The 21,286-nt window shown below is 48.6% G+C and overlaps 1 protein-coding gene across 1 annotated transcript; it reads right to left on the bottom strand.

Annotated features, from left to right (window-relative positions):
• Positions 1-13,485, bottom strand: LOC128732117 (procathepsin L-like). The gene is made up of 5 exons (XM_053825286.1): positions 13,117-13,485; positions 12,894-13,046; positions 11,524-11,814; positions 11,364-11,456; positions 1-63 (listed from the first exon to the last, which is right to left on the bottom strand). The coding sequence occupies exons 1-5, from the start codon at positions 13,483-13,485 to the stop codon at positions 1-3; spliced, it is 969 nt and encodes a 322-aa protein (XP_053681261.1).
• Positions 13,486-21,286: the final 7,801 nt, after the last annotated feature.

Genomic DNA, 21,286 nt, shown 5'->3' with positions numbered 1-21,286 from the left:
TCAACCTATTCGGTTCAGATCGGGAAGATTGCTGCTCGAGCCGGACACGGAAGATCGCTTCCACTGGTGGTTGGGGTTGGAAAACAGGAAAACATCGATACGATGCATCGTGGCGCACCCACACGCGACGTGGAGTGATTTGTAGGTGTACGGTGTACGGCCTGTTCGCAGGATACTGTTTCCCGTGCAAGCAGGCCGAGGTCAAGTGACGATCTATATTTTATCGGGTTAAAGCACAGCTTCTTGGGAGCCGTTTCCCGTGGATTAAGAAATGTGCGATCGTTCGGATGGCATCGGAACAGTCGTTATAGTGGCGATCCGTGTAACCGTTCTTGGGAGTTTTTTTTGTGTCTTATTGAAGGCGCTTGAGCTGAAGAGCTCAAACAGCACGATGGGCATGTTGCATTGTAGATTAGTTTCTTTAGTTTGGCTTATTAACAGTTTGTGTTTTTTTAAATATTTAAATATTTTTGCATTCAATCTAGAACGAGCAATCCATGTAAAGAAGCAATAAGTTTTTGAGTCAAAATGCTAAATCATTCGCTGTAATTTGTTTGATGAAATTCCACCGCCATTTCACGCGTAAAGGAAGTACGCTCTCAAGGAAAAAAGTGAGCCGTTTGAAAGTCTTCAACTACTTCACTTTGTTCTGAAAATTCAAAGTCCAATAAATGATCCCAAAAACCGTTCTCGCTGGTTCCTCACGAGGTTTCTCCGGAGCGATCGTGAGCGATATAATAACATCGAAATTCTTTACCTCCCCATTAGCCACATCGCATTCGTAATCGATCCTCGCGGCACAGAGCCACAAATTAATTGACTGCGCGATCCGCCGGCAGCCTTCTGGGACGCAATCGCCCCCAGGGTGCAGTTGCTGGCGGCTTTCGGACTCTGGACAATTTGTTCGAGCATAGCTTTTTCCTTTTTTTTCCCGCTCGCTGCCGCCGTTCGCTATTCGCCGTTTTCACTGCGTACCTACTCCCCTACTTAGCACCTGACCGGACCTGACAGGCGGCACTAATAGAAAGCTAATGCTGCTCAAATTGCGCGCGTTAAAGCTACACTTGTTTTCGTGCCGGAGTCTTACGCGCCCGTCCGTAGACGAAGTCGCGCAGCCAGCTTCCAAATGCGCCTCAAGCACGCGCACACGCGCTAACTGGCGTAACGAAGCAGCCGGTCCCGGCGTCCAGCTTCCCAGCGTCCCTCTTCGATCCACCCTCCACCGTGGAAATGGGAGGGGTTTTCCCGAGCCTAGGACGAGTTTCCAAATTTGTCGCGTGCGCGCGCGCGCGCCCAAGCGCACACTCAATGTGCTGATAATTGACCGGCACGGAGAGTGTGCACGTGTGCATGAGGACGATAAAAGGGCGACCCTTCTGGGGGTCCGAGTCGTCTGCAAAAGGGTCGGTTGTATGGAATTTAGCACTCGCACCGGAGGCTGGAAGGCAAAAAGCCCAGCCAGGAAGGCAAATCAATGCACCCCCAATTGCATGCTGCTCCCTCTCTCTCTCTCTCTCTCTCTCTCTCTCTCTCTCTCTCTTCATCTCTCCTTTCTCTTCCTTTTCATAACCAGCTCCTATTTTGGCGGTAAACAATGTCGTGACTATTAATTTGACGCTAGAGTGTTTTGCCATGCGTATAATGTACGTGCGTGGCGGCACGCAACCGAAGCCAGGCAGAGTTTGGAATCAGCTGTTGATGTTGATGTTAAAGTGATGTTATTTTTTATGCCTCACCCTCCCCACGATCCCCTTCACGTCACACACCATTGCACGGTGGCGTTCGAGGGCTTGAATAAATAATAAATCATTGCCGGAATGACACGCCACTCCATGCGTCGCCACGTGGGGAGAATGGCGCGAAGCGATCGTAACATATCAGCCCACCGCCATCAAGGGGGGATGTATTTATTATTTTTTATGTCTATTTGAGCGGCCTCTCTGGCCACCCAGCCCCATGGAGGCTTTAATTGCGGATTTGTTGTCGGATTGGCCGTAAACAGGGCGTTATCGGATGAATCTCGTAAACAGGCGGCCGCGGATTTGCTGTCGGATTTGGATGAAAAGTATGGATGATTAGAATAGGAGAGGTCGACAAAACACACACACACACACACACACACACACACTAAAAAGGGGTGCTCCACTTCCGGTTCAAGAGCGCAGGTGAGCGCGGTGGTTCGGTGGTTCATAAATATCAACGCTTGGACAGGCGTGAATAAAGCCACGCAACCGGTTTTTTGGAGCAAGCGAGTCAAAATGTTTGATTAAATGAACGGCCGTTCATAGTACTGTCGAAGCAGGTGAGCACATTAAGTTCGTCGTTCCGTTCCACATCAATTTGGGTGTGTGGCAAAAGCATACCCTAGTGGTGCATCGCGAAGAAAAAAATGCGCTTAAAGCCATTTCAAAAAGCTCTACCCTTTCCAGTGCCGGTGCGTGCACAGAAAAGCACGCTAAAAAGTGAGCAGTTTGCACATAAATTTTACTTAATCGTGCCTCCAGCGCTAAGACCACCGCACTTCCTTTCCACGCTCGGTTGGCCGCGTGTTCGGCAAGGAAAAGAAAAAAGGCGTATAGGATAGGGGAGAGAAAAAAAAAGGAAACCGAACGGCTTCGTCGAGCTTCTGGGCCTGGGCCAGATTTTTGCTCGACCGCCTGCTACAGGTTTTACACTAATCAAGTGCACAACGCAAGTGCCCCTAATCCGGATTATCGAAAATTTATGTCGCTGTCGCGCCCGCAGCCCCTTCGGAAAACCCCGGGCCAGGCCAGTCTCTCGGTGGCGCCCTTATCGTGGGCTCCTTTCGCACCGGGAATGACTGATTCCTTCCGTTCGCCGTAGCAACACCCGGCAGGAGCAGATGCATCGGCCAACGCATGGTTGTACGCATTCGTAATACCGGACAGAAATAGAAGAAAAATCAGATCGACCCATAGTGAACCGCGGAACCTCACGGGACATTCCCTTTCGTCGAGTTTTCTCGCCAACATGTCGCGCGCCCGGGTCGAGGTAACTTCCGTTCGCCACGCGCCCCGGCGAGGCGTTGTTTATTTGAATTTAATCAACAGCATCAACATTCCCTCCCATCTGGGTGACGCGGAACGACGCGGCGAAATATTTAAAGATGCCCTGGTCTGGCCTGGTACCAGGACACCTCCTTCGCGGGAGTTTGGGAGGAATTCGCGCCGTTTCTCCGCCCGTGTACGTGCACCAAGAAGCAACAGGTGAGTGAATCGAGGGACGTTAGAAAAATATATGCTAGCAAACAAGCATGCGGAAGCATGCGCGTCTATCCGTGACGATTTCGGTATGCTGCGACGTCGCAGGCCAAGAGTGTCGAACACGATGTGGCCATTTGCTTGATTGTAATATGAAACCAGAGAGTTTAATCGTTTAAATAATTGTATTTGGGTACTAAAATGACAGTAAATGTATAAGCAAATTATACAATAAAATGATACAGAAAAAGTCCTTAGAAAAAATCAATTTTATGCAGTACAAAATTATTACACGAACCACGTGGTGTGAGATAAAATTATAGTGTGAAGCTAAATAGGGTAAAACGATGATAAAAGTATTCAAACAAAAGCCCATAGTAGCTAGTTCTGGAACACTATTTCGTCGTGGGGCGTATCGTAGGTGGAGACATTGTTGTGTTCGAACACGTTTTTGAAAGTCGTTACAGCGTTCGGGCAACAGAAATTAGACAAATGGCGGGAAAGAGCTGTCTTATCCAAAGAAGAAACTTGTTTTCATATGATATCCATATTAGAGTAGCCATTTTTTTCAGGATCGAGAGATGGGTTGACATTTAAACACATATCATAGAAATGGCATCCATGTCGATGGTAATTATCGTATACAAACCTTGCTGATTCGAGGACTATCAAATGTATGTTTCAGTATTGCTCTTAGCAAATCATGTTTCAAAAGTCGATTTGATTTTGCAACAGATGTATTTGATAAAATTATTAAATCGTTATTGTTACTGAAGTATGTATGGAACATTTGGTCTAGAAAGTTGTTCAGCTTCGTGATTTAGAAGACAATCAATGTCTAGCTTATATTTGTTCCCTTGAAGGAAGTTTGAAATTTTCCACATTAAGTGCTCTGGGAATGTGAAGCATAATCACTTATGATTCACTTTTGTAAAGCGCAATGTTGTGCAAATTATTGGCGATGAAGGTGATGAACCCTTTAAAAAAGCGTGATTGAACAACACAACATATTTTCCTTTTATCTAATAAAAATCATTCTTTTTTATTGCACCAATCACATTTTCCGGATCCTAAAAGAAGCGTGACCCCATCGCACGATGCTCGAATATTTTCCGTGCGGTTTCAGGTGCAATGAGGCCGACGTCGACTCTTCACGAGCATCACGAGCTCTGACACCACCCCCATCCGGGTGGCTGCGAGCAATGCGTTAATTTACATTAAACAAACAAAAACTCTAACCAGAAGAAATGCGACTAATGCGAGGAGGCCCACCCACTCGTGCCGCCGTTCGTTACGATCGCATCCCACACCGGGTGACCTCGCGGAGGGCCAAGTGGGGCGGAATACGAGCAGAAAAGCGCGGCCTCAGCAGAGATGATGCCCGGAGAAAGCGGCGCCGAGAGCTACGCGGCACGAGCGCACAGTGGGTCATTGGCGTATCGAATGTCCGAAAAGGAAAAGCGCCAAAAGGTTGGGACTGAAGCAAAAAAAAAACGGCCGTAAAGGTGTACGAGAATATCCCAAAGCAAATCAGCAAATAGGTTGTAAAAATCGTCTCCATATATTTCCAATTAGTTCGAAAAAACTTTAGGGCTTCACGATTTTCATCTCACCGGCTGGCCCACTGTGAGAGGCGGGATCGTGAGCAACCGGCGGACCCAAAATGCCGCCGGAACCGGCTGCTGCTGCTGCTGCCGTTGGTTGTCGATTGCGTTCGGGGTTGCGTGGTCGCTCGGTCGCAACACCCAAGTCAGTTGGAATCCGTAGGTCGTGTCGGCCGGTATCGCTTGTTCGGATGCTTTTCCGCTTTGCCGGGGTTTCCAGAGTGAGTGAAGTTCCGTTTCCGCGATGGAAACGCCATCGACGAAGCGATAGCGTGGGAAAAGTGCACGATTAGAGTGTTGCCGGTCTTTCGGTCTTTTGATTCAACGATACAAGGTTTTTTTTCTTCCTCCCCTATCCGTACATCGCTCGCGTGATAAAGCGCCGGTTCGGGGTGTGTGTGCAGCGCGAGATGGAGGAGCTTTTTATTGTCCGCTAAGGGCGAATAGAGCCCTCCCCGAAGGGACTCCCGGCGTGCGGTATGCCCAGCGTGGATCGTATTACTAGAATCACGCGCGCCTCCGCAAGGACGATGTAATTTAATAATCCGTGCGTACAACCGACGACACCATTTGTGAGAAGCATAAAGGAAGGTGGCGGGATGGAAAAACAAAAAAGCTGTCCCAAAATCCGCCACACCGCACCGGGGGCAGGATGGACACACGCATAATGACACGGCACGGAAAGAGCGCACGGATTCGGAAGCTGGTCCCGCGTGACTCGATTTGTTTTAGTCAAGCTGCGGGTAATTTATGGGCCTAGAGGTGCTGCTGCTGTGTGCCGGATTTTTTTTGTTTGTTGTGCTGCTTGCTCTCGTCCCCTAAACATGTTCGTCACTTTGTCGTTACCGTGCTCACTTGGGCCAAATTACGGCCCAGTTGTTGAAGGGAATCGGGCGCGCGCGCAAGAAAAGAAAAATAACGCGCATAAATAACTACCGAGTGCTTAGATGAGAACGCGTGGCCCGGTGTCGCGTTGTAAAGGCGCCGTTACGTGTGTTTCTTTTTGTTTTTTCTCGCCCGCCAACGATTCCGTGACCATCCGGCCAGCAAGTGGTCGGAAATTGCGTAGCTCATGGGCCACTCCGGGCCAGCCGGGTGGCTTGTGGAGAATCAGATTAAAAAACAACACCAGCACAAGAGTACGAAACTTGCGTGCGTTTTTTTTTTTGGTTGTTTTATGTGGCACGCTTTTATTCCTTCACCACCATCGTACCGGCGCGTGGATAAGATTTTGAATATTTGTGTTTGTCCGGCTTGATCACCTTACGGTCGTCGGCGGGTTGCCGAGACGATCTACAGGGAAGCGTGGCATGGTGGATGCTCTTAGACGCCATCGCCATCCACCCGGCCAGCTGCTCCGAACGCAGGCAGGCGATTGAAACAATAAAGCGCCGCTTCGTCGCCATCGAAAGCGAAAGTGAACCGCACAAAATTCGCATGCGGTTTTGCTTTATTGGTGCCGCTGCTTTATCGCCACTGAACGGACGGCGATAAGTTAGGCGAATTCTAGCATCCTGCCGGGGGGGCGGGTGCCAATGATGCCGAATGGATTTAGCTGCTCAATTTGAGAGCGCGCACAGTCTCGTAACCGCTGGGCCGCTTGAATGAACTCCAGTGGCATTAGAATGCGGTGAAGTGAGACCATTTCGTTCTGTGTGTTGCTATTTTGTTCCTATTTTCTGACGTCAGGAGGAAATAGAACCAGTGAGCTGGAGCGTGTTTTCTGCAGCCGGTTTTTGGTCGCTTGTCTTGGACCTTCAAGTGCAGCCAAGAGTTTGAGATGATTGTTAGCCTCGAAAATTTCGTTTTTCTTTCGCTGTACTGAGAGGCGGTGAAAGCGAAACGACTTTTACGCAGGTGATAAGGGAAGATACATGACTCCTGCTCCTACACGCGCCGACAGGCAAATGATGCTTGAAAAGGCACAGAATTAAAAGCAAATTTATACGCGAACACACACTGGAGTGTTGGAGGTAATTGAGTGTAGTCCTAATCAGGAACGTCAGTTTGGAGCGACTTTTTTCGATTGCAAATTAACACCCACTTGAACCCACGTGTGTGTGTGTGCGTGCCTGAGTTTAAGGAAGCGAAAAAGGCCACTCGCGCTTAATTTATGCATAATGGAGGCGCCCGGTGCCACACGTTGGTTTGAATCATTTTTGGTCGTAGCTGTCTTTCACTTTCTCTTTGAGGGGCGTCAAAATATGCCCTCTTCCTGCCCCAAATGAGCAATTGTTTTGCATATTGCTACGAAACGTTGCCGTTATTTATAAATGATGCGTCTCGCGAAAGGGATGACCCGACCCGTCAGCCCACAATGGGGCACGCTAGATTTACAACCTTTATAAACGCTTCAATCGAATCGAAAACACGCCTTAATTATACCGACACCCTCCCTGGGGACTCGGGACGGGAAAAGCATGTCGGGGGAGTGTTTTTTTATAACTTCTGCACCCATCTTTTCTCGCCCCCCCGATGCATTCCCTAGAGGGAATGCTATTTATAATGCGCTCCACATAAGATACGTTCTTTCCTTTCCTCGTAGAAGTTTGCGAAAAAAAAATTTCAAACAGCGCATCGTGGTGGTGCATTTTTTGTTTGTCTTCGCTACACTGCGATGCACTTTGGCTGCAGCCAGTGCAGCCGGTATCAGCGCGTAGTGGCGCTTGCCGTCGGAGGAGGAAAATAAAAAAAAACACTGCAAACGGTGACTGTGCAACAATAAACTGTAAACGGTGAGGTGAAAATGGTATTTATACTCCATCAACCGATGATGCGAAAGACGAATCCCTCCGTAAGCTGGGGACGCGTGTGAACTCGACCAGGAGACGCGAACGTGGTGTAGTGTTTGCGTGTGAGTGTGTGTTTGCGTGTTTTGTACCGCGTGGAGAAAGAAGATTTGCTTTCCCGGTTAGCGGTTATTCATAAACAAGTCCGTCGGGGGCTGCTTGTGGCTCCGGGACAAAGCGCATTTCAAGATCGCGGCCCGATTGCGCAGTGTTTCCGAGATTCCAGTGAACGAAAGTCATCGTGGCGATCGGGAAGGGTGATTCCTAGTACGCCCAAGTCGATAAGGTAAGCTTACAAACGGGATCGAATTGTTAAACAATTAGGTTGAAGTTCAGTTGAACCACGGAGCAAAACGCTGCTCTCGGAAGTTTCTGTCAATGGACGATATCCTGCTCATTGATAGAACAATAAATTTCGCAGAACATAGATAAGAGTGCTGCTAGAAAAACCTCTTCCATTCGCGTCGCAAATTATTCTCGTTATTTTGAGCTTGGGAAACGCAAGGATCTTAATCTAATCTTTACTTTACAAATAGCTATAGAGCTTTAATCAATTACAGTATGATCAGTGGGACGATGCTCGTACTTCTTCCAGCAAACACGTAATAAACACCGATTATTGCTTTCCGACGAAACGACATAATTTTTTTCCTGGTGAAACGCACGGCACTAGAGTGCCACCTACAGGCTTGGTATCGCATCTTTGTTGAGACGAATCCTTCGTTTGTTGTTGACGTGTACTTACGCTCCGTTAGGACTGCCGCGAGCTGTCCTTGTGTAATCAAAGCCGATGGTTCGTGGAATAACTCCGCGCAACGGAAGCCTCGTTTACTCTGCTCTGGGGCAAAAGGTTGACTTCGTTCCATGGTAGTCTAGACTTATCGTTACTGTGACTCGGAATCTTCCAGTAGATCATTACAACACCTTGCTGCTGGAAACTATTTTGTTATCTCTACACCGAGAAACTGACAGCTTTTTCCTATGATTGTGCTCTTCAACATTTCGAATTCCAGCGCCACGTGTTGCGTTAAGCCTTTGGAGCGACGTTTTTTTTTTGTGTGAGTAAACGAACGCACGGTGTAACGCGCTATGATTTTTATGCATGCTATGTTGCATGTTATTTGCAATTTCGTCCCCAACAACCAACTGTTACTGTTACTGCGAAATTTTTCTTCGCCCTCCATAGCTCAAACGGCTGTTAAGCATTTCTTCCGGGAGACGGAAATCCATCACCCGCTCGGTTCGTATCGTTCGCTTCACTTTTCTTAGATAAGGTCGTGACAGGGCGAGAATCTCAAAGTTCGTTAAATATTTGCTTTGATCCACACCGCGACAGTAGTATGGAAGGAAAAGGGAAACGTGTGAAAAGCACGGATAGAACCTTGAACATTCATCTGATTGAACCTTATGCTATGAGGCTCGCGGTAGTTTCAGAAAAAGGAAGCAATGGGAGATCAATAATGATGAAATACTGCAAGTCGAGTGGTCTAGGTGCTATGATTTCCGACTTTCCTGACTTTACCTGAACCGGTGTGCAGAAAAAGCTTGATGAAAAAGAAGTGTCTTTAAGATGTCAATCGTTGAATTATTGGTTTTCCCTTTGGATTTGTGACGGGTTTTCCCGATCTCCGCAATCAACCCAAGGCCAGCCTACCTGCTTTAATTGTTGCCGCTGAAGAGGATTGGACATTTTGTGCGTTGTTTTGTCAGGCTTGTCCGTGAATCAAGTGAAGCATCGAATCGAATCCCCGATTCATTACCATAAAGCCGTACCGTGCCATTTGATTCATCGAAAACCCTTTCGTCATGATCGGTTGATTACAGCAAAGGTTCTTTTCCCCTACCGAGAAAAACAGCCTCTTTTGTGTCACTGATAACGGCGAGGGTCTTAAAAACATGTTTATTTTTCCATTTGCGAACACAGTCTCTTCACGCTACGGGCAGCACCTTCCCAGCGCCACATTGCTAAGGCCTGACGTACGACCGAACGGACTGTGACTGAAAGGCCCAAGGAAACATTTTCATCGACCCGGTAGCGACCGCTCCATCATCACATCCCGGAAGGATCTCACTCCGTTTGTTTCTCGTTACCGAGCGATAAATTTGATATGCCCCCGATAAGCTCCAGGACCTGCTTCCTACTTACGTTGGGTAAGTTGGGAATCCCCATCGATATTTTGCTGCCCATTTTCATGGTCGCCTTTCATGGTGACCCACGCGCACGCAAGCTCTGGGAATCGCAACATTTGTTTATCGTACGACCGTTCATTCGCCACCGAGCATGAAGCTGACGATTTCATACCCTATTTGCTTTCATCCTCCGGTCGGTCGGTCGGTCGGTCGGACTTCGCATTGACCGTTGTGTCCCAATGCAGTGTGTCCTTCTCAGCTGGTGGCTTACGGGTGGCTTACTGTGTCGGGTGTCCTTTCGGTCTTTCCGGCCAGATTGCGGTCGCTGTTAGACTCCGTCGAACAAGGACGATAAACAATTAGCTACCGAGCGATGCGGGCAGTTGATTTCGACGCACGACATAACGGTCGACTTTTGGCTAATGTTAACGCGGAAGGCATCCCAGCCTACTTGATGTCTAATCTTCATTAGCCTAAAACCCATGCCAACGGTCACCGGAGTGATGGGAACGCCAAAGCCGCCACTGTGCTGGCCATTGATGTGTGCATCTCACAGAGGATGGCCACGTGACTTGCGGATCGGAGCCAATATTTACGTCTTTAACGTCTCAATACGCCAACGACGGACTCCCCGCTGATAAGGATCGCTTTATTGTGGTTTAATTCGCAAACACAGTAGACATTCCGCAGCTACGGTGCGGCGTGACATCAGCTCCGCTGTCATCGGTCATTCGGCTTCCCGCAGGGTGGACCACCGTGTGGTCGCATTCGGCCTGGCGTATTTATAGACCGGAATGTGTGGGCCGCAACAATGCACCGTTCGGTTGCGCTGATAGCACCGCGTCAGGTGCTTTAAATTATGTGCGACACGGCCCGGGGACCGGAACACGGGATCGCGTTGGTTTCGCTGCGATTGCTGGCCATTGCGCTGACTCCGGGTCCGGAACATGACCATCGACAGGCACCTCGAAGGAATGGAAAGGAACGATAAATTATTCTAAAATGGCAAGAAACGGCAATGGAAAAGAAATCACCTGCATATTTCGGTCTGCCCCAGGTTGTCTTTTTCTTCGCTGACTTGATCTCTCTCTCTCTTTCTCGCCGTTTCGTTTGTTTCGGTGTACTCTCGGCATCCCGCTTGGATGGGAATCTCGCGCGTCCATAATTTACCACCGTCACGGGGATGCCATTTCACCCACGACCCGGTCGGGCAAGATATATTCAAAATACGTACGAATATCATCAATTACGATAAGCGGCACAAAGGGGTGCAATTTGAGCCATCGGCGCGTTCGCTTCCCACATTCGTTTTGCGTCGTTGCGCTCGTTGCGCTCGTTGCATTCGTTCTCCTCCGCAGGTCGTGGCGTCGAGTGCAATTAGCACTCCGAAAGTGCAGTAAACAAATGATGGCCATTTATTTGCTGCCCCCGTCAGCGCCCCACGACAACGCTTTGGCTGGGAATTAGCTGAAAGGTGCTATTTTTTGCATACCTACCTGTCGTGTCTCAAGCGTACGACAGCAAAACCGCTAGTCTTCTGATTTCAACCACCCCAAAATGAATCCCACAATCCGCGTGTGATACCCAACTCTCCGGGTAGTCCCGGCAGCGCTACTTACCGATGACGTGTACGGGTAGTCCACATGGCGCATCACGCCACCCGATTGCTCCAGATACTTGAGCGTGTTCCGTAGCGAACCGCCTCCACATCCCTGATGAGCAACGAAAAAAACCGTTGAAAGGATACGTTTCGTATGGTGTCTTCACGGCACTACTCACCAGGTTCCCGGTCACCGTGGAACAGTCGACCATCTGCTGTTCGCTCACCAGCTCGACGCGGCCAATGTGCTTCATCAGCTGGGCGGAGATGGCGTACGCGACGCTAAAAGCGTAGCAGGAACCGCACGTCTTCTGGTTGGCTTGTTCCGTCTTGAAACCCTTCTCGCGCCAATCGATCGCTTCCGGCAGATCGTTGCTCGAACCCACGATCTCGTCCGAGATGGTCGAGCTAACCTTACGGTGTGGGTCCATCTTCAGCCGTATCAAGCGTTTCCGGTATTCGCTGTTTTGCTGGAATACGAGGAAAACCCGACCACATGTAGACCACAGGACCACAGTGGCCGCAAGCTCAGTGATAGAAATCGAGCCACCAAGCTTTGTGATGAATGCCACCTTCCGGTGGGTAGCGTTTGTTGATGGAAATAGAAGTTTCGTAGGACGACGTTGGTTGTGATGCATGAACCACAAGCCAACCAGTCAACCAGGTTGCACAATGCAGCTTCCTGGTGTGGTAATAGCCTAAGGGTGATTAAATTACACCTACTCTACCGTCTGCCGTGCGTGGGAGGATGCACTTCGTGTCCGGCGAGAGCTGTGCCAGAACGTGCTAAAAGCGAAACCATATAAAACACCTGACTAAATGCTCACGGGTGTTTTTTCCCCTGGAAAAGGTACAGGACCTGTGAGCAGCAGCGGCGCTTAACGTGATGCATATGGGCGAGTTGTGTAAATGTGTCGAGCCACCGTTCCAGGAATCGTATGCAATTTATCCAGCTAGTCAATGGATGGCGTTTTGCGCGGAGCACCAAATGCGGAACACTATTTCATGGATGCTAAATATCAACCACTTCCAAGGTTGAAGCAAACTAGTTATAAGAAGGACCCCCTCGTTATCGTGGCTAGACTTCAAAGATTGATTTCGCAAAAGATTAGTTCCACGAGCGCTATTGAAGTTTGAAAAACAGGTGCATTGTTTTTGATCACCTTCCACAAATGCTTGATTTAGCATTACGGGTAATTTCATCGCAAATCCTGTGAAGAAGATTGCCCGTGGGTGGCGTGATTTAAATCACCATAAATCAACTCGGGAACACCGTCAGCGCTGGCGGGCTGGAATAATGAGATGGCTCTATGCGAGGCATCAACAGCTGTACCTGCCCACATCCTGGGGATTGAACTTTACGAGCTAAATTGATTCCCTTTTTTTTCTCGTTCTTTGCTCGCCCGCCTGTGCTACCGTGAAAGCTCAGCACCCCTGAAAGTATGCAACCGTGGGTATGTAACAAATCCCGTTACCACCCAGGCGCCGGAATGAGCTTTCACTGCGGGGAAAAAGGATATTTCCAGCAACCCCTCCCCCGTATGCTTACCATGTCGGCGAACGCGTTCGGTCCCATACGGAATCGATTATTGCCCGCCTCGAACTCCTTGTTGTGCTCCGCGATCTCCTCCAGGTTGTCCATGTAGGCGGACCGTCTACGCTGGGCGCGATACTTCGCGTAATACTTCTTACGATGCGTTTCCTGCGGTGTCAGGTGGGTCGAGAAACATGCTCGATGATACTGGAACGGCTTCCGAAATCCCGCATCTTACCATGTACGATCGAAAGGAATCACTTTCCGTTGTAGCCGTCTTCGTTGCGGGTACGCTGGTGCTTGGAACCGTGAAAGGTGCCACCGGTGATACGGATACCCGTTCAACGGGAACCGGAACGGCCGCCCGGTTGCCTACGATCGGTCCACCGAATGGTTCCACGGATTCCAACTCCTCCGACAACGATAGCAGCCCGGCACGCGCGTACGATCTCTCGCCGACCGATTGCAGGATCGACGTTGGCGATGCCGCGTTTGGCGTGCGTTTAATTTCCACCCGGTTCGGTTGATTCCGACCCGCTGCCGGTGGAAATGCGTCGCCGGCGACACACGCCAGCCACAGAATGAGCCAGCTCGCTCGAACGTTCATGGTGGTTTCTTCGGTCGATGCTCGACGTTTACGAGCGGCTATTAAGACGGTGAGCAACTGGCGAATTTAATAACTCGACTGGCTGACCGCGAAAAACGACCGCAGGCTCGTGGTGGAAATGTCTCGAGTGTGGTTTTTATTGTTGCATATTTTTTTTCGTTATTGTGGCTCTCGTGCCGCCACCGTTTGGTTAGCCCTTTGGTCTGCAGGGACTGTGGTTCGATTATTTGTCGCTTGTTTTCCATCGCACACCTTTGTTATAATTCCGATGAGTTGTTATGGTATGGCAGAGCAAAAAAAAAAAGAGACGATTATTCGTTGGCTTGGGATTGGTTGTTTTCTGTTTCGGCAAACACTTTATTTTTATGTCTTGCTTCTTTTTTTTGCTTAGGTGCGTTAACGATAGTGTGAGTTGCTGTTTATTTGTCACGGTTACTTCTCGCATATTAACTGCAGGGTGGCTTTGTCTCATAACCTACTTTGCGACCCCGCGCGCAAGCTACCTCCGTCGGCAGGAAGACAACAAGAGACAAACCTGCAAACCGGACTCTGTGGAAAAGTGTGTTAATCATCAATTTGTCATTGATTGCTTTTAAAAATAAACTTAACACATTTTTTAACCAGAAACGCCGCTTGGTCAGCAAAAAGTGACGCACGGGAAGGAGATGGAGAGAAATTTAAAAAAAACATAAGAAGGAGACACCACCACTGGGAAGCCAAAAGCGTGTGTTTCGCTTCGTAGCTCGCTAGAGGAGGGTGCTGAATTTTCACGGAAAACAGTCGCCGCTTGTGGTGGCGTAGTGTGATCGAAATAAACCATCGTTAAATGCCCATTTGTGATTGAAAAGCGCCCGGCGTGGCTGGTCGATAATTGGTTTACGAAAATCATGATTGGGGAGGGCCATTTTTGCCTAACAAAAATCCATGTTCGCCCCACTGATTAGCGCTAATTAGAGTTGTTGCTCTTTTGCGTGTTTGTTAGACTAACGGTTGCGAAACGAGCAGTAATTAGATGGGCGCGAGAACTGTAAATATGCTACGCGGGGGCCTTGCGCGTGGGACTGGCACTACTAACCGACATCTTCCGAGGTCAGAGTGTCACACAAAATATTTCCTCATTTCTAGTCCCTCACACATCGGTGCCTCAGGCATCGGTGAATGCGATGTTTGTTTTTCAGCCCCATCCAAGGGACAGAAATAAACCACCACTCCGGATCGCATGGTTAAGAAACCACTGCGGTACGGATGTTTACCGCGCGCACGTGGTCGAAAATAAATGCATTTAAAGCGCATCAATTGACACTCGCGCAGCATAATTAGGCATAAAGGCGGAGGTTCTGCAGGGGCGGGAAAATTATGCCGCAAGGATGGTTTACCCCTTACAAAAATCATCATCATTCCGTCTGACAGCTCTGCGCGGGGGCGTTCATGCGTGTGTGTGTTTTTTAATGCTTGTTTTCGTTTCCTCCCCCGTGGGTTGAGTTGTTGCTTCGTACAACAACAAAAAAACGTATATACTCCTCGCATAGGAAACCGTCTATCCGAGCGTTCCGGAACAAACATGTGAACCGGTTCAGCCAAAACAATCGGAAGGTTGCGCAACGGAAACCCTCACGAGGAAAATTGGGTAAAAAAAAACTCCCGGCCGGGTTTTCCGGGAAACTGTCGACGGGAGCCGAGTTGTCAGTCAGAAAATATTAAACATTCTTCTTCGTACGGGCACCATGGCATCGATGGGCGGCTGTCATGTTGCGAGCATAGCTGGTCGTGTGTTTGATGTCCAACCGATTACACGAATCAATCTGAAGCTGTGGAAAACTTTTTACGTGGTGCTTCACAAAATTATGCGGTTTAATTTGTGTCAGTCTACGAAGTTGAGGCCAAACTATTTCATGATCAAACCAACGCCAAGCACAGAGGAGGGAATTTTTATTGAGGGCTTATCTACCTTTATTAAACTCTGTGCGTCCCAATGATGCATCGGTTCTTGTTCACTGCGTCAGTGAGCAAATTTCTTATGAGTAAAATTGATAAATTATTAAAAACAGGTGGCACCACCATCCGTCCCAGTTTGCAATTACCGCTACATCGAGCAATAAATCCCGATCGATTGCAACAGACGAACGCAATAATAAATGGCAGCCGGGTAAGTGGTAAGTGGAAATATATTCCATTTGCCACACGACACGGTTCAGTTAAACGATGTGGTTGTAACATTATTAAGCGAAGATTTATGAAGCACCATTTGCACACTTTTGAGCAATTTTAATATTCGCTAGAGGGAGTGCTCTACTATGATATACCAAAAGATGTTGGAAGAATGCAACTGTACGGTTTTCATAATCAAGTTTGTTTAATTAAACAGTATGGCATTTGCTTCATATTTTATATTTGCTCCTGAAGTGTATTTGTTCGAATAAATGTATCGAAAAATGAAAAGTAAAAATTCAAAACTAGCAAATAAACTGCGCATCTCACAATCAACAGGTTCCAATACATTTTATAATCTGTTTCTATGTATGTTTTTCGTTCTAATTGTTATACCTAGCTCATTTCTAACGTTCCTTACGGGCAGCAGAAAACACCCTTGCAATCAATGTTTGCAAAAAAAAAAAGAATCACAAACTCTGCTAGCAAGCATTTGCAACAGCAAAACCCCCAAAGCGTTGCTCGGCAGTACGCGACGCGATGGCGTGAAAATAAATAATACAATATTTATTTCTCGCGCGGTCTGCATGCGTTTGCATGCGGTCGGTGGTTCGGACCAGCTCAGCGAGCACTCTTCTGCTTCACCCCCAAAGCGCCGTTTTCACTAGAGGCAGGATAATAAATTCCCTTAATGATCAATCGATCAACCGCACAAGTGCACGATCGGTGCTGGCTGCCAGGGGTAAGCCAGTTTTGGAATATTTTCCCCCCTCGTTTGTGTAGCCGCTGCTTTTTTTTGCCTTCTATTTCATCCCCATCTGAAACCTACCCCCAGTTTGGATTGGCCGGTGATAAATGAAACCGAAATGAAGTGGCCGCATTTGTTCGTCGCTTCATTTGGCTTGCTGGGCCGGGTGTTAAAAATTCAATCGCAGTAATTGAAATCAACCAAAATGCAATTTATTACGCTCTGCCTGGTGTGAATACAAATTCAAACTCACGCTGCACAGCGCCATGTGCGATCGTGGTGCGGTTTTCCGTGCGAAAAGGGCACATCAGCACGAGCGACAATGAAAAAAAGAATAAGACAAACGTCATCACGTTTCTGCCGTGACAAATAAAGTGGAGCGCAAATAAATAAACAAAAAACCGACAAACAATTCGACGCACGTTCCGCCACCGGGTGGCTAATTGGGTTTAATTTATGATCTCCCGGCACGTTGCTGAACGCAGTTCGGGTGTTCACTGGAATGGCATCAGCGAAAGTGCGTTCTTGCCGTTTCCGGCGATAAGCGATTCTTTCGGCATTCTCATTATCTTGTGCGTTGCTGACTACTCGTTACATTGCACTCTTGAGGGGGCAATTCAGCTTCGCTTGTAACGCACCGAGAGACCCGGAATGTTCCATTCTTTCGCCGGGGGTTGTTGAAAAGCAATTACATCGCAATTAAATTATATGATACAGCTCGAGAGCGTTTTAATTTCTTCCCCAGTTGCAGTTGCTGGTGAAAGAGATATTTTCTTTTCATTTCAGCCAGAAACAAAATGGTGAAGTAGCAGCTTTTTTCTGGCACTATCTGGCAGAAAGAATATAGGAAAATATATCGACCCAATCACAGCATGAGATTTTGAAGCCGAGCAACTCCAAACGACGCTTGCGACCACGTGCGAACTGAAACTTTTTAGTCTCGCTGGCTTCAATACAGCGTGCACGATTTAAATCGAATTTCCCTCCACTTCCGGTGAGCGTACGCGTGCGCAGCTACCGATCGTAGTTGGTTACCAAACTGTAGTTCAGTGTGAAGCACCAAGCGTTAGAATTTCCTACGAGTGGAATACGCACGCTCGCGCTCACGTGGGCAGGATTATGTCGCGTCTGTTTTTGCGGTTCTCTGAACCTTGAACTACTTCAAAAGGAAACCCACCGGTTACGAGCGCAGGGAAAAACACACGGCAAAAGGGCTGTTATTTTAACGCAGTTTTTCGTTTTTCGAAACCATTCCGATGGCCGTGAATGCGAATGCGATCCGGCCCGGTGGTGAGGTAAATAAACGTGAAGATTATTCAACGTGATCCGCACAATGTGGCTGGTTATGGGAGCATTACTTCCGCCGGTTCGGCTGTTTTGTTACCACCGACGATGAGCGATACGGGAAAAGGGGCGCGATAATAAACTCTTCGGAAAACCGTGCTCTGGGTTTGTCGAAGATATTCTTCATTCACACCACGTGGCACGTTTTCGCAACGCCCGATGGAAAATGCTAACCGAAACTCTTGGCTTACCGCTTCTCGGGCGGAAATGCAGCAATTTTCACTCAGACCTGAGGCTGAGATCGGTAAAGCGATCGAACATGCAGCAAAAGGCGTTGTAAGGAAAAGTCAAAACGAAAGCGTTCATCATGCACCGTTGACGTATGAATTGCCACTAAGTGTTCACCAACATTTCCCAAAACCCTACTGGTCGTGGGAAATAAATCAGCGACTCAACGAAGATCGTTTCCCATTCTAGGCTGTCGGGTGGAATTTTCCCGCCCATTCGAACGGTTTGTATTTTTTGGAGCGTGGGTTTTCTGGTGCAACTTCCTTATGCAGCTCTGTAGCTCCTATGTATCGCACTTTTTCAGTTCTCGCGTGCACCTTTTAAGGCATCACTCACCCTCACCGGCACTGGCTGTCCCATTTCGGAGGAATGCTTTAAATAATAGCTCCCGATTGTTTGCGGTTTGGAGATGAATTCCGCCACGGTGCATTCGTGCCACTTTGCATACGGCACACGTCGGCGGGTGAATTAATTAAGACGTGCACTTTTGGGGCAATGAATCGATAAATCATATCGGCGGCTGCAGTGGACCATCGTCCCATACACGGACGCGGATCCTCTTCGAATCCGTGGCGTCGTGAGTGGCCTTTTTTTCTCTTGACTGGTCACGCGTGACTGGTGAAAGCGAAATGTCATTTCCGCCGGCGTCCCATTTATCTTGGCGTGTGTCCACATCGTGCTGTATGAAGCCGTTCACTCCCACGCCTTCATTCCCACCCCATCAATCGGGAACCGTTTCCACCCACCCCACGGTGGGCAGCATAGATCGCTTTTCCGGAGCCCGTGACGATCGTGTGTTTTTTTTTGTTCGATTTTTTTGCTTCTCTATTCACCGTTTGTTCCAGCGCGTTTTTCATCAGATCGGAAAGTGACGGTGGGCGTGATGGTGCCGCATCGTACCCGATTGGCAATTTATTGTGCTGAACCGTGCAGTTGCATTGGGAAATAGGAAAAGCGCTCGAGCGCGTTGGTGGATGGTGATTGAAAAGCCGTTCGCTGGGTGGTGGTGGGATATTTTTAGCCCCACTGGTGCTGGCTAGTTTGGACGTGTTCTAGTGGAAACTGAAGCGGATTTCCGGACTCGTAGCTCATCTCCGAGCTAATGCACTGGAGCGGTAACACTTTCTGCAATCGGTTGCACGGTGAACTAGGAAACTAATGCAATGGCAAGCATTTACCGTCTTTGAAGTGAAGTCATCGCGAATGGTAAGAACGGAATGCAGCTTTAACGCTGCTTTGCGTTATTCCATGATTTAGTGCTATATTTCTAGCGAAATGCCCTTATTTAGCAAGGGTTTTGTTACGTTCATTGTACCAGAATATTTCAAACCCCTTTTTAAACGTTGGTTACCGTGCGATCATGAGACAGACTTTATTCAGCATCGATTGATGTAATTGACATCCTTCCCATCGATTCTCCCAAATAATCCTGCGCATAATGTGTCTCTTGACGGCATCCATCGACGATTCGCTTGATTCGGCATGTGAAGTGAGCGCACGTGGGCAGTAATACGGTCATTTAGTTGTCCGTTAGTGTCAATCTTGTTTCTCCGTAGGACACGGACAACAACCATGTACGCTACCGGCGTTTTGGGTATCATCCCACATGAAACCAACGGTGTCAATGGCCATGGCGTATGGTTCATGCGATCCACCGATGTCATTGAAGGATGTGCGCTTTCGGTTGACTTATTTCGCACGTGACTTTAGCTCCGTTGGCGCCAGCTCCGCGAAATGGCGCCATTTCTTTCTATCGCAGCCAGCGGCGTCGTGCTCACGTGCAAGCATCACGTGTTGGCGAACGGAAGCTGCCGACCAGTCGGGGGATAGGACATGGAACTTCGCGAGGAAAAAAACGACGACTTTTCCAGCCCAGGACGCCCAGTAGAAACAGACGGAGCGGAATGATTGACAAATGATCGCAAGACAAATAAAACCAAAAAGAAAAGCACGACTCTAATTCCGCCCCAAGCCTTTCTCTTGGGAAGCTCGTTACTTCCTGAATGTACTTGCGAGGGTGTGCGGAAAGTAAAACAACGCTTAACAACTGACTTGTGTATGAAATCCGGAGTGGTCCGGGCATTAGATGTGAGTGCACAAAAAAAAATCCCTTCACACACGCACACACCAAGGAGGTCACGTTGCGATGAGTTGAGCAAAAGCTACACGGTCAAATATGATTAATGGGAATCGTTGTAATTGAAGCTCAACGAACCGTCTCCGCTGGTAACGGCAGCGGCATGACGATTCTAAATGTAATAAGGCTCATTTCACTCCCACCACCCAAACCATCGCCAACCGAAACAATGGTCCCAATTGTGGCCACCGAAGATGGACTGAGCGCGGGTTCGCCCTTTGGGGCAGGCTTTCGCCATTCTACCGTCGCGTAAACCAAGCCGTGCCGTAGCTAGCGCCGGAAGTGGGGCGGAATTACCTTAATAGGAAAATTGATTGTAAGTATCAATCAATCCCTCCCCGTGGCCTGTACTGACAGCTGCAAGTTTAGGATCGTCACGAGCGTCTTTCCACTGCATTTCTCATGCGGCACGGGACCAGAGACGTTTCCAGATGCTCGTCCGTCACCGTTGCATCGATCGGGCAAACCGCGTTCCACGCGCGCGAACCGCATGACATATTGCGTATGAATTATTCAATCTCCGGAGCGGCACCGACATGCGGCGACCCGACGAGCATAATCTATGCGTTGATCAGCATTTTGGGTGTTGCGGTTACAAAGCTGCGACCATAAATACGGCAACACGAGTAACGGTCCGATATGTGGCCAGGAGCTTAATGTTTGCCCGGTTGTGGGAAGATGAACAAAGTCACCCGCGTGACAGCTTGGTACGGCTGCATTAGCATTGCTCTGGGTACGTGCATCTGTTTTATGTGGCCACGGTGTAGCCCGCTTGCCCTACAAGCACTTTACGTTGTTCGCTGACAGAAAGTGACACGAGAAACATGCTTTACCATTACACCTTGAAGGTTCGGTTATGTGTACAAAGTCAGCTCAGGGCAACCCTGAGGCTACATCCGAGAAGGGCGCGTAGGGCTGGGCGGTGTCTTCTTCACCTTCTCGCCCGGCTTCATCGGTCAAATCAATGACCGTGACGACAGGCGTTGTTTGCCGAAGGACCGCACCGGTACGAAGGTTTCCTTTCGAGAGTCACGGGGGTCACGAAACTTTTGTGTGTTTATCACGATCAATTTATCATCGGTCGGCGACGCTGGAGAGTAATCGCCGTTTGGAAGTTTCGCTCAGGTGAAGCTGGACCGGCCAATATACCCTATGGATTACATGGCCCCTGTACGTGGTCTGTTTAACCCTTCGGG

This window comes from Anopheles nili, chromosome 2 (assembly GCF_943737925.1).
Source record: "Anopheles nili chromosome 2, idAnoNiliSN_F5_01, whole genome shotgun sequence".
Taxonomy (NCBI): Eukaryota; Metazoa; Arthropoda; class Insecta; order Diptera; family Culicidae; genus Anopheles; species Anopheles nili.
This window is presented reverse-complemented; position numbering and strand designations above follow the sequence as displayed.